Source organism: Macadamia integrifolia, unplaced genomic scaffold (genome assembly GCF_013358625.1).
Source record: "Macadamia integrifolia cultivar HAES 741 unplaced genomic scaffold, SCU_Mint_v3 scaffold540, whole genome shotgun sequence".
NCBI classification, from domain to species: Eukaryota; Viridiplantae; Streptophyta; class Magnoliopsida; order Proteales; family Proteaceae; genus Macadamia; species Macadamia integrifolia.
Genome location: NW_024870480.1, coordinates 82,621 through 96,192, shown reverse-complemented (window position 1 = coordinate 96,192; position 13,572 = coordinate 82,621). Strand labels below are relative to the sequence as shown.

Below are 13,572 nucleotides of genomic sequence, written 5' to 3'. Positions count from 1 at the left end.
ATCAGTATGAATCCACAGGAATAATCAAGCCTTCTCCGTCGTTAGCAAAAAAAAAAAACTGAGTACATGTCACTCGGGTTGATGAGGTCCAAAATCCAGATCTTTTGTTATAAAATTCAAAACTAGGAACTAACTCAAAGCTGTGGATGATGGAGTTGAAAGTGAGTTTCAGATCCACTAGAGTGGTCACCTCGATTAAGTCATTAAAATAATAATTAATATATATATATATATACAGAGAGAGAGAGAGAGAGAATAAAAACCCACATGTTCAACGCTCCCCATTATTGCATAAACTATTAGTAAGTGCATATATGTCTTGTCTTCTCATTATATAAAGAGAGGAGATTGAAGAGTTTGAGGCATATGCCTTATGGTAGAGAGTATCTATCTATCTTCCAACACCAACAATATGGCTTCTCAGGTTTTCATGAATTGGAAGGGCAAACCCATCAACAAAGAGAGGCATGGTGGTGCCAAAGCTGCCTTGTTCATCTGCTGTAAGTGAAACCTCAGACCCTTAATTTATGTGAGATTATGTGAGATGATGATGAGTTGTTGTTGTTGATGTTATTGCAGTTATGGTGGTGATGGCGAACATGTCCTATGCACCAACCTTGCTAAACTTGGTGATGTATCTTCGAGGTACAATGTATATGGATGTTGCCAATGCCTCAACCACTGTTACTAACTTCTTTGGTGCTACCTGTGCATTCGCTTTGCTTGGTGCCTTCATCTCTGACTCTTACATCACTAGATTCAAAACTCTACTTCTTTTTGCTCCTCTAGTTTTCCTTGTAAGTCTCTCTCTCTCTCTCTCTCTTTCTCTCTCTCTCTCTCTCCCTGAAAAAATAAAATAAAAAAGAGTTGGTTTCAAATCGATCTTGGTTAAAGGTTTCTTCTTCGACTTGGTCTCATTGTTGAGATTAATCTCACTTCTTAATTTTTTTTTTTTTTTGGGGTGGGGGGTGGGGGGTGGGGGGAGAGGGTGTAGCACTTCTTACTCCATTAGACCTTAGGTAAATAACAGTACAACCTTGAAACAGCTTTCTTGTAACGTTATTGACTGGCTTTATTGGTCATTATTATAGAGCCACGACAGAGAATAATTAATCTGGAGACCAAATAGTGACCTTTTAACCCCCCCATTGAGCCTCAATACTTACTTTCTCTCTTCCGTATTGGGCAGACTCTGCCTCACCACTTGCTTGGTCTACCGTCATCATATCATATGATAGGGCCTAATGAGGTCACTTCCGGTAAGATTTGAAAAAAACACATTCCTTACAAGACCATTTTGCTCTCTGTTTACTGGTTCCTGTTTTTGCTTGAATATCTTTAGACATAAAAGGAAAGAAGACCAAGTTTTCCCAAGGATAAAGGTGAATTGTTTCTCATTCACCGTGGTGACCACAGATAATCTGGGGAAGAGAGGAGAGGAGAAAAAGGGGATACATCTGGATCGTTTCATTGTTCATTCACTAGCGAAAGAAAACTGTTATAAAAAAAGATAGTGTTAAAGTTTCTATCCCTTATAGTTTGAACTGATGTAGTTGTTGGCTAATATTATGTCAACGTGGAATTAAGCTTTCAATCATGGTTCTAGGTACCAATATTAGGTTAGCCAAATCATATCAGTAGATATTTGATCGATCATGGATTAAGTATCGATATTGGATCAAGGCTATTAAAAAAAAAAAATCCATTTTTCATGAGAAGTAATGTCAAAATAAATCGATCCAGGCCAATACATATCAATCCGGATTGATCTCAGCAGAATCTATTACTGATCCAATTCCTGATCCGATTCTCGAAATTTAAATCCTGCTTCCAACACTCATGTATGACAACTAGTACTGCAAACACACAGATAGGGTAAAAAAAACCCACTTTGATAACATGTAAAGTTTCAATTTCAAAAGTTTGAACTATTGGGTGAAGAGACTCCCAGGTGTGAAAGGAGATATAGGTTAATTACTACCTGATGTGAAACTAAATTCCCAACAATTAGTGAGTTTCCAAACAATAAACCAAATGGAATATTGAAATGGAGCTGATCTGACCACAAGAAAGTAAAATAATTTGAACTCCAATTATGTACCCAAGAAGGATTTATATTATTGTGAGAGTTTGTGAACTCTTTAATTTCGGTTTAATTAAGAAGTTAAGAGTAATGACTCAACACGAACCCACAATCTCCATGTGAATTAACGTAAAGGCCCTCTGACTTACTGATCACTGCCAAAACCAATGGAAGGATTATGATAACACCAGCTGGGGGTCTATTGATCAGCCATTTTACCATAGAGCTAGAATTTACCAATTGGGTCCCATTATAGCATATTTGTCCCCCCCCCCCAGACAAGAAAAAACATTCCAAATTCTTAATCCTCGTTGGATACCTGCTCTTTGAACTTCTCTTTTTTGAGAAGATGGCTTCTTAGAATCCAAGAAGTCTTCTCTTTTTGCAAAGGATGTATTGGCCTGATTTGTTGTGATTTTTATTTCAATTTTAATTTTATCTCATGAGATTTTTTTTTTTTTTAATTGTTTGGTTTACTTTTGCACCTTCTTTCAGTGAAATATAAATCAAATGGACTAGAAATTCTGAAATAGCTGAAGAATTGTTTCAATTTATATTGATATCACTAATATCACTATTGCTCTAATGAGCATATATTTAATTTGATGGACAAAGCAGTAATTTCTTGTTCAAAATAAAATACCACCTTTCTCCTATTGCTCACACCATCACCATGCCCCCACCACCACCATCACCTCAACCATATCGGTGTATATGAAGATAATTGCTTTCAAATTAATCATTACAGGGAAGATTACTTTAGGACTAATCTAATGCAATTTATATATCCTCTATTTATTTATTGGGGAAAAAGTTGTTTCCCATCAAAAGTTGTTTAGGATAGATCGATGGGATTGAATTGAAAATTTTATTAAGGTGGGTTCACCAATTTTTAGCTATGTGGCAAGATGAAGTGGCAGTTGTGATTGTTGGATAAATAGGTCTAATCGAATTGGATTAGCCAGTTGGCATCATTGTATATTTATCAGTTCGTGCATGCACATGCATCCTATTGTAGTCCCTAGATTTTCACTTGGATGATTCTTTTTAAGTTGAAACTCAGGTCCTTAGTTGGGGACCTTGATCAAGGTCTACTATCCACAACATTTGTATCCCATGCAATTTATCACATGGCAGAAATTTCAGCCATCTTGACAAGTTTGTTGTCAGGACTTCCTATCTAGATAACTTAGCCCTTGTATCAGAACACTTAAAATAATTATTTTGATTTTTTACATAGAACTAAATTGGTTTATTAATGTTGATCTTCGATGACCTGGAAGTGAATAACTTTAAACATAAAACCTTGTCGTTCCTTTAAAATCCTCTAAATAAATAACAAAACCCAGATCTTATTACTATAAGATCGGATGTCAAATGCCAATTTAGATTTATTCAGATACAAATTCAGCTTATGAATATAGTTTAACAATAATAGATAATTATTTATTGATTTATATTTAATTTATATTTATTTATAATTTCCTTTGAAAAGAGATGTTATTATGAATTCTTTTTTTTTGGCAAACATGTATTCTTTTACTAAATGGAGGATTAGACATGCCACTAGCTTTTTCGGAGCTAGCCGCTCAACCAATAGTGGAGGAAAAGTTTTCCAAGGGAAGGGGGGGGTGGTTAGGAGAGAAGCAGAGAGTGCCGGGAACATTGCTAGCATGCCTAGCCTTTTTCCATAACTGAAGTATCTATTGGATAGGAGATATACTGTAGAACCAAAATAATTATAAGAACATATCTAGTTGTTTACTTTGAATTTCTTTTTTGTTAATATCTCTACTTGGGAGCCAAGGATAAATCGGATCGAGATGACCCTTACCCCAGCACACTTAATTATATTTTTCTTAATCTTGTAGGGTTTTGTGATGCTTACAATTCAAGCATATTTCCCATCACTTAGGCCACCAGCATGTGACACTTCTGGGCAACAAAACAACTGCAAACAAATCCATGGCTCCAAAGCTGCTGTTCTCTACATAGCTTTATACATCATAGCCTTAGGGGAAGGATGTTTAAGAGCCAACCTCCCACCATTTGGTGCAGATCAGTTTGATGACGATGTTATCAGCAAGTCGCGACACAAGTCTAGCTATTTCAACTGGTTGAATGTTTGCATTTCGGGAGGATCGGTGATGGGTCTAATCCTGATAGTGTGGATTGAATCTAGCAAAGGATGGGTTGAAGGCCTTGCTCTAACTTCAGGTGTCATGTTACTAGGACTCATAGTACTTGCACTTGGTTTTAAATTCTATCGACATCAAATCCCGAGAGGCAGCCCTCTTACTCGGATGTTGCAGGTAAGGAATATCTTCTGGTACATCTTCTAGATTCACCTACTCATGCTTGCACTAAGCACATTGAGATTGATTGCTATATATGTTGGTGTATGATGTCTTGTATTCAATCACAGTTTAATCCAAGGAGTAGTGGTGCAGGCCCCCCGACAAAACGGTTGTCCCGCTTGCCAATAAACTGGCCGTGGGGATGGCAAGGGGGGAGGAGGTCCCCTGCATAGTTAGGGTGTAGGGGAGCGTAGTCTCCCACTTGAATTTTTTATTTGAGGGCAGTTTTATACTTTCTGATATTAGAGTTTTTCGCTATATATTTGTAGTGAGAGTTACTTTCTTTGTAAGTAATTCTGATAAGTGTTGAGGACAAGGGCTGTAACCCTATTCTCTATTGATAGTGAAGTAGATTCTCATCTCACTAAGGACGTAGGCAATCTTACCGATTCTCGTAAATCTGTATGCATTGTTTGTTCTTATTTTTCCATTACCTTATGCATCGCTTTTAGGGTTGCGTTTCTATAATATATATAGTTAATTTTCTTTTATATGTATTCAGGTTTTTGTGGCTGCATTTAAGAAAAGAAATCTTCCCTTACCAAAAAATATTGAAGCTGAATTATTATACCAAGGTCCTCCTGATGAAGAGATGATGATAGGGGAGATACTCCCACACACAAAGAGTCTAAGGTAAGTCTACAAACCCCATTCAATGTAGCCAAAGAATTGCAAATTGCACATTTTAAGAGAGCAAATTCAAACTTGTTATAATTTGCAGATTCTTGGACAAAGCTTCAATAATTATAAATGGAGGGGCGACAGGGAATTGTTCTCTTTGCAGTGTGACCCAAGTAGAGGAAACTAAAATCGTTCTCCGAATGCTTCCAATATTCCTAAGTGCTTTGCTTGCTTACATTCCAGTACCACAACTCTTGACATTTACCATTCAACAAGGAGGCACAATGAACACTAAGCTAGGGAAGATCAATGTCTCTCCTGTGTCTCTTGTGACTATCCCAGTATTTTTCCAAACAATGATCCTAGTCTTGTATGATCGGATATTTGTGCCAGTTGCAAGCAAGATCACGGGACATAGAACTGGCATCACACACTTGCAACGGATTGGCATTGGCTTCATAATAGTATCTTTAGCTGGTACTACTGCTGCTTTGATAGAGAAGAAAAGGAAATGCATTGCAGAGGAGCATGGACTGCTATTTATTAACTCATCAGGAGGGGCTCATGTGCCCATGTCTGTGTTGTGGCTTGGGCTGCAATTTTTTGCCATTGTTATCATAGATGTGTTTACCTACGTTGGGTTACTAGAGTTCTTCAATAGCGAAGCGTCGAGGGGGATGAAGTCATTTGGAACTGCTATCTTCTGGTGTATCCTTGGGTTAGCATCCGTGTTGGGCTCTACTCTTGTGGAACTTGTCAACAAGTACACCAAGCATGGAAGTGGAAGTGGTATAGGAGAACAAGGGTGGCTAGGAGGAAACAATTTGAATCACAATCATCTTGATCGTTTCTATTGGTTGCTAGCTATCCTTGGCCTTGTGGGGTTCTTCAACTATCTGTTTTGGGCTACCAAATATGTCCATAGGAAAACTAATGTTGATTTGAACATTTGAGATTTGAAAATATTAAGAATCAATTTCATAGCGTGTATAGCATCGGCATCTGTTTTGGCCTTTTTTTTTTTTGGTGAATGAAAATATAATTAATTAAGCTAAAAAAATCCTCCCCCCAAATTGGGGGAAAGAATAAGGGAGGAAAAAAAAGAATTAAAAACAAGGAGAAACCTCCACAAGAAAATCAGCTGGCCTCTTTTCCAAAATGATTCTTACAAAGATCGGGAGGAATCACCTAGCTAGAACCCGCGACAATTCTTTATAGCAATGGAGGGACTCAGTTGATCCACATACACCACTTCGGATGAGGGGCAATGCTAGTAAAGGAGTTCAACTTGCAGGACCTACTGAATTTGTTGGAAATGAAACTGTCAAATTGAAGAACCAGAGAGATCTCACTAGATGAGGGATTGGATCCGTTGTGAGGGTAATGGCCAGAGTTATCCACCCTCGGGCACGTCTGCAAGGCCCACGCCATTGCATCCCACTCGGAGACACATGGGGGCTATTTCGCAGACAACCTCTGTCACACCTTGCCTCAAAAATTTATTCCCACATGTTACATAAGTAAATGAATTTTACAAACATTTTTATAGTAAATAGAATAACATAGAGAAAATCTCTTTCTTCTTTGATGTGTCTCGCAGACACGACCTCACAATCATCACTGATCATGATCTGTCCATCTCAGCTCTGGTTCCACCATTTAAAAACATAAATCCTTGTGGGGTGTGCTTTACAAGCCCAATAAGGGGTGAGCAGGCAAGCACACATATCCAATCATCATGTTAATCACATGCCCACAAGAATAACCATAATAGGATGCCACACATGCAAAACCACATGATCCATTTATTTATCTTAAATCTATTTTAATTACTAGGTCTCAATATGCGGGTATAAGTGCTACAAGCAATGTAGAGGGTATCCCCTTTCCCAGTGTGTTGGGCTCCGAGGATATAAGCTAGTTACAAGCAGGAGTTAGCCAATCCCGGAAAGAACCTCAATCCCCAGCGAACCCCTAAATAGTAACCCCTGACAACCATGGTCCCAGAATCCCACATCGTCATCGGTCTCCCATGCTGTCCGACAGCCATGCGTAAAGTACGTCGTACCATGCTATGCCTTCTCAGGATACAGTACGTGGTATCTTGGCGTAGTAGTCCTCCATGACATACCACCAAGTGGGATTAGCCAATACCTTACCCCTTATTGGAAAGGGGTTATAGCAGTAGGATGTGATCTAAACCATATGTAATATACATGCATCCATAGCAATCCATGTCATCCAATCATACATATGTGGCCATAACTGTAATATTGACCTCTGGGCCCATGGTACCGAAATCCTCCATCAGCAAAACCGTGTCATAGACTATCAATGTTACAACCATTACCACTCAACTATATAACTATGCATCCACAAAACCACTGTCACATCAACCTCGATAAAACCATGCCACATGTGCAATATATATAATTTATACAAATACATCCTAAAACAAGAATTCTCAACAACTACATATGAGAATGCAGAATTAAAAGTATAGAAAAACTCTGCAAAATATGACTGACACCCACTCACCTTGAAACCTAAATCTGATGTTCTTTCGTTGAATTCCCGTCATCGAGTATCCTCGTCGAGTATCTTGGGTTCCTAATTTTAAGAATTTAATATTTAAATTTAGTTCTACTATTTACTATCTAAGGATAGACCCATATCCAAAACCCTATTGAATTCCTTCACTAGAATCCAACCCAGCTGTCGGGCAGCGGTACTGATCCTAGATCAGTATCTTTCTCAACTGACTGACCTAATTGCCCAATTCATCTTCCCAACATATGTATAGGTTTCTAACCTGACCCACATAACTATGAGCCCTTTACTTACCTAAAAGGACAAAGATACTGTAAATTGGTTTTCTGATACATGTTGAGGTGGTCTATAGTTTCTATAACCTTCTGACCAACTGAACAAGGTTCCACACAGATGCCCTCATACTTCATTCTTTCCTACTCAAGGTATTTCCCCTTTTCTTGGGACAAATCTATTTACTGCTCGACACACATTCCGAGGTAGCATGAACCACACATCACAGGGGAAATCCAGAAAAGTTTCTGAACCCCTTCTGGCAGTTATAGCCTGGACTTACTGGATAACCGGACCAGCTTGCCGAACATGATCTATCTGCCCTTTTTTGGATAGAATCTGCCAGGTAGATTCCTTGGGTTCCAAGCTTCTAATTTCTTCCTATGTTGTCCTTTCATGATGTCAAACATGGGTGGGGTACCAACTTGGTCAATTGTAGTCCAATTCACCCAAGCCCTAATACAAGTCAATTGTTTCCAGCAAGGTTTCTTGGGAATCAACTGGAATTCCTGTCTAATTGAGCAAACCTATCACACTCAAGTCACCACCCATAAAAGTTTAATTGGTTTAATTAAAATTTATAGAAATCTTGCCCAACTCCAACTTGGGTTCTTTGACTGGGCATAGGGTCAATTGGGGTCAATTAGGTCCCAATTTCACAATTTTCCTACCCGGATCATCCAATTAATTTTTCTGCCCATTCCCAGACAGAATTGAGGACATGTGGGACTTTATCCCACCTCTAATTTCAACCAATTTTTCCCAATTGGAAAAATCCCTATGTTTTAGGGTTACAGGGACAGTTGTACAGCCAATTGGGTCTTAGTTTGGCTCCCAAAATTAGGGATTCAGTTGTAGGGAGTTGAACCGAGTTTCCACAGCTAATTCCATACTTCCAACTAAACCCTACACTAACCCTAACCCTCTGGCCAAATTCTACTCCTACTAAATTCACAGTATACATCAAGGGAATTTACCTTCTTTCAGTTCTCAGGGATTGCACGTGCAGTAGGGAGTATCCAGGTGCAGTTATCTAGCTCACACGCTCCATCTAGCAATGGCAGCAACCTGGGCAGCTTAGGATTCATCTCTGGTAGTAGGTGAGGAGGGCAGCAGCAACTCCATGGGCTTGGCTGCAACTCCCTGGCAGCAGCTAGGACAACAGCCTAGTTGCAGCCCTTCTTCTTCTTCTCCTTCTTCTTCTCCTTCTTCTTCTTCTTCTCCTCCTCCTCCTTCTTCTTCTCCTCCTCCTCCTCCTTCTCCTTCTTCTCCTCCTTCTTCTTCCTTCTTCTCCTTCTCCTTCTCCTTCTCCTCCTTCTCCTTCTCCTTCTCCTTCTTCTCCTTCTCCTTCTCCTTCTCCTTCTTCTTCTACTTCTTCTTCTTCTCCTCCTCCTTCTCCTTCTTCTTCTTCTTCTCCTCCTCCTCCTCCTCCTCCTCCTTCTCCTTCTCCTTCTTCTCCTCCTTCTCCTTCTCCTTCTCCTCCTTCTCCTCCTCCTTCTCCTTCTTCTCCTTCTCCTTCTCCTTGTTCCTTCTTCTCCTTCGCCTTCTCCTTCTTCTTCTCCTTCTCCTTCTCCTCCTCCTCCTCCTCCTCCTCCTCCTCCTTCTTCTTCTTCCTTTCTTTCTTCTTTCTTCTTCTTTCTTTCCTTTCTCTTCTGCCTATGGTTCTATAGGGAAGAAATGAGGAGAAAGGGGTTGAGTCCCTCTTATATAGGGTCCAGCCAAATGGACCTTAGGGTCTGTTTGGCTGTATCCCTTAAAATAACTTAAATTAATTCAACACTTTAAAATCTCTTAACTCCATGTAGGTCCCATTGCCTACTGATGTGAAATGTGGGTTACAATCCTCAGATAGGCTCCTATACATGTTGTGAATGTGAGGAACAATGCTGCAGAGAAGTGGGTCCCACATCCAATTGCTTGGATTAACTTGAATTGCCGAATTAGCTGAGGTAGACCGTAGTCAAACGCTAACAGACTCTCGACTTATAGTGGTATCAACTAGTTTCTTCTTTTCTCAACCCTTGGATATCCATACATGTCCACAACTACTTTATCTTTTCCACCGTTCTCGTTCAGCCCATACTCTACACCAAAACTATACAGTATTCATTTTGTTCTTATCACCATCTATTTGTCTAATCCTCAAGTGGAATGTAGAATTTTTGGGGTTACCATTTTCTCTTCCACTTGATAGGTCTCCAGACTTCAGTTTTTTAGCTCGTATATCTGTGTCAGACTCAGGTTTTCTATTTCATAAAGGTCTCCACTTCACGTTAGTGTCCGTCATGTATCCATATAAGTGTCCCACTTTAGTGAATTTTTTTTTCCGTGAACCTTTCACCTTCATTTTCTCATGTACCCTATTGGTTCACATTCTCAACTTTTAAACACTTTAACATTCTTTAATGGTCTACCATCACTATTGGCCCTCTTTTCTTCCCCTTCACCTTGTTTTCTTTTCTTTTTATCCTCAAACTATTAATTTCAGCCATAGTACCTATTGTGACCAGAGGAGTTTCGTCAAGCTCTGGGGATTTCTAGTGTAGGTCACAAAACCTATTGTGCATCCAAGACCAGCTTAAAAAGTTTCTTAACTATAGAGTAGTGGGACACCATGAGGGAGGTAGTAGTTACAGGTGGGGAGGCTAATTGGGCCTTATTCTCAAACTGGCGGCCGACTCCCAAGGTACTGTGTACAGAATAGTGCAATACATTCTTCTACATATCAAGGGGCATTACAACAAAGTTTCCTTAATGCAAACCTACACTGCCTTCAGTATCTATGTGGGGGAGCAGATATGTTTCCCATATATCATGATGCGGCAGATGGTCTACAGGGCCAGAGGGTTACTTATTTTACAGGAGGGCTTTGACAAGGATCTTCTGTCATATTGGGGTATGCCTGGAGGGAGAGGTGAGGAGTGTGTTAGTGCCTACTTCATTCGATAGATCTATTCTAGAAAAGATACACCAAGACCAACAATTGTGCAGTGATGACGAGGCACCAGCAGTAGATCCACCCTTCAAGACAATGGATGATGATGACCAGCCCATTGATGACCATCCTATTGATGAGGAGGAGGACTAGGGTATGGGAGTGGGCATAGGGATGGATGAGGTAGAAGAGTTTGAGGAGAAGTTTCACATATAGGCACCGGGGATGATCATAGTACTCTACCTACTGAGGAGGTTCCAAAGACAGGTCGTGTTCCTTTAAGTACTACTCAGGAGACTGCTCAGGACACCACACAACCCACTACTCAGACCCGAGGTAGAGTTCCACCTCAACTTGTGAGATTTGATCCTATCACTTTCCCAGCACCTCTGACTTATTTTACTGTCGGTTCCTTTGCACCCTCTACCCCTACAGGTGCATTGGAAATGCTTGAGGTGATGGACTATATCGAGAGAGGATTTTCTCATGTGTACCCCAGTGTGATTCCAATGGATGAGAGAGTCACAACCAGACTAGACACCCTCAGCTCTCGAGTTGCTACCTTGGAGACTTCTGTGGAGGGCTTGTCTAACTATTTTTGTGTTCCTCCTAAGTACAAGCCTCCTCGTTACCGATCTTGATCTCAGCAGCCATCTACTTCGTCCAGCCAGCAACAACCCCGGTAGAGGAGCCTTAGCTTCAGATGACTACTTACTAGACTTTTTTCTTTTGACTGACTTAAATCAGTGTTACTTGTTTAGCTTTATTTCCTATGTTGATATACTTAATGTTATGTTTATATCCAATGTAGTGGTTTTTTTTATTTTTTAAAACTTTTCTCCCTCCTCTCTATCTTATGTTTCTTGCTCAAATGACGTATGAGGTTCTAATGTAATAGATTATAATCTTTATTTACGTGTCATGACTTGTTTTCAGCTTTTGCACCTACACTTGTCTCTTATTTGTCACTATGGCTTATGTATTTATCTTGAAATTTTTAGTTTATTTTCCTAATTGATCACCACCAGACTTACAATTTGGTAATTTGTAAGGTTAGAAGAGAGCAACGCACTCTGATTCCATTTTGTCACACCCTGCCTCAAATATTGACCAAGGTATGCGGCATTGGATTCTCAACCCATTTTTCCTACCTCTATCAAGATCACAGATACAGTCTACTACCCTCACAAATTCATAAAATCAACTACTATAAATCAGAGTACAGATATAAAATCCATAATATAACATAGCACATGGTGATCAGGTCTATAGTGATATATAATAATACAAGCCTGACATAAATTTATTCCCACATGTTACATAAGTAAATAAATTTTACAAACATATTTATAGTAAATAGAATATCAAAAGGAAAATCTCTTTCTTCTATGATGTGTCTCACAGAAATGGCCTCACAACCATCACTGATCATGATCTGTCTATCTAAGCTCCGGTTCCAACATCTAAGAACATAAATCCTCATGGGGTGAGCTTCACAAACTCAGTGACAAGTGAGCAGGCAAGCACACACATCCAATCATGATGCTAATCACATGCTCACAAGAGTAACCATAGTAGGATGCCACACATGCATAATCACATGATCCATTTATTTATATTAAATCCATTCTAATTACTAGGTCTCAATATGTGGGTATAAGTACCATAAGAATGTAGGTGGTATCCCATTTCCCAGTACTTCCAGCTCCAAGGATACAAGCAAATTGCAAGTAGGAGTCAGCCAGTCCCAGAAATACCTCGGTCCTCCAGCCAACCCCTAAATAGAGTAATAGTCTGTAAATCCCCACTGTCATCAATCTCCCATGCTGTCTGATAGCCATGTGTACAGTACACCGTACCATGCTATGCCCTCATAGGAAACAGTACGTCATATTCGGGCGTAGTATTCCTCGAAGATTTAGCACCGAGTGGGATTAGCCAATACCTTATACCCTATTGGCAAGGGGTTATAGCACTAAGATGTGATCTAAACTATATGCAATATAAATGCATCCATAGCAATCCATCTCATCCAATCATACATATGTGGCCATAACTGTAATATTGACCTCTGAGCCTACGATACTGGAATCCTCCATCAGCAACACCATGTCATAGACTATCAATGTTACAACCATTACCACTCAACTATATAACTACGCATCCACAAAACCACAATCACATCAACCTCGATAAAACCATGCCACATGTGCAATATATATAATTTATACAAATACATCCCAAAATAAGAATTCTCAACAAATTATACATGAACATGCAGAAATAAAACTATAGAAACACTCCACAAAATATGACAGACAACCCACTCATCTTGATACCCGAATCTGATGTTCTTTCGCTGAATTCTCGTCATCGGATATCCTCGCTAAGTATCTTAGTTCCTAATTCTAACAATTTAATATTTAAATTTAGTTCCACTATTTACTATCTCAGGATAGCCCCATATCCAAAATCTCATTGAATTCCTTCACCAGAATCCAATCCAGCTGTCGGGCAGTGGTATTGTTCCCAGATCAGTATCTTTCCCAAGTGACTGACATAGTTGCCCAATTCATCTTCCCAATATATGTGTAGATTTCTAACCTAACCTATGTAACTATGAGCCCTTTACTTACCTAAGGGGACCAAGATACCAAGATACTGTAAATTATTTTTTCGATACATGCTAAGGTGGTCCGTAGTTTTTGCAACCTTCTGACTAACTGAACAAGGTTCCACACTGCCATGATTCA

The 13,572-nt window shown here is 39.5% G+C and overlaps 1 protein-coding gene across 1 annotated transcript; it reads left to right on the top strand.

Moving 5' to 3' along the window:
- The first annotated feature begins 346 nt into the window (after positions 1 to 346).
- LOC122069162 (protein NRT1/ PTR FAMILY 4.5-like) lies at positions 347 to 6,051 on the top strand. Its single transcript, XM_042633111.1, has 5 exons — positions 347 to 500; positions 580 to 797; positions 3,955 to 4,395; positions 4,943 to 5,073; positions 5,162 to 6,051. The coding sequence occupies exons 1-5, from the start codon at positions 374 to 376 to the stop codon at positions 6,012 to 6,014; spliced, it is 1,770 nt and encodes a 589-aa protein (XP_042489045.1). The 5' UTR covers positions 347 to 373; the 3' UTR covers positions 6,015 to 6,051.
- Positions 6,052 to 13,572: the final 7,521 nt, after the last annotated feature.

Excerpts from the sequence above, each read along its gene's own strand:
- LOC122069162 (XM_042633111.1), top strand. The coding sequence starts at position 374 with ATGGTAGAGAGTATCTATCTATCTTCCAACACCAACAATATGGCTTCT. Across the intron at positions 798-3,954 it reads TTGCTCCTCTAGTTTTCCTT|GGTTTTGTGATGCTTACAAT; the intron begins GTAAGTCTCTCT and ends TTAATCTTGTAG. Across the intron at positions 5,074-5,161 it reads CCACACACAAAGAGTCTAAG|ATTCTTGGACAAAGCTTCAA; the intron begins GTAAGTCTACAA and ends TATAATTTGCAG.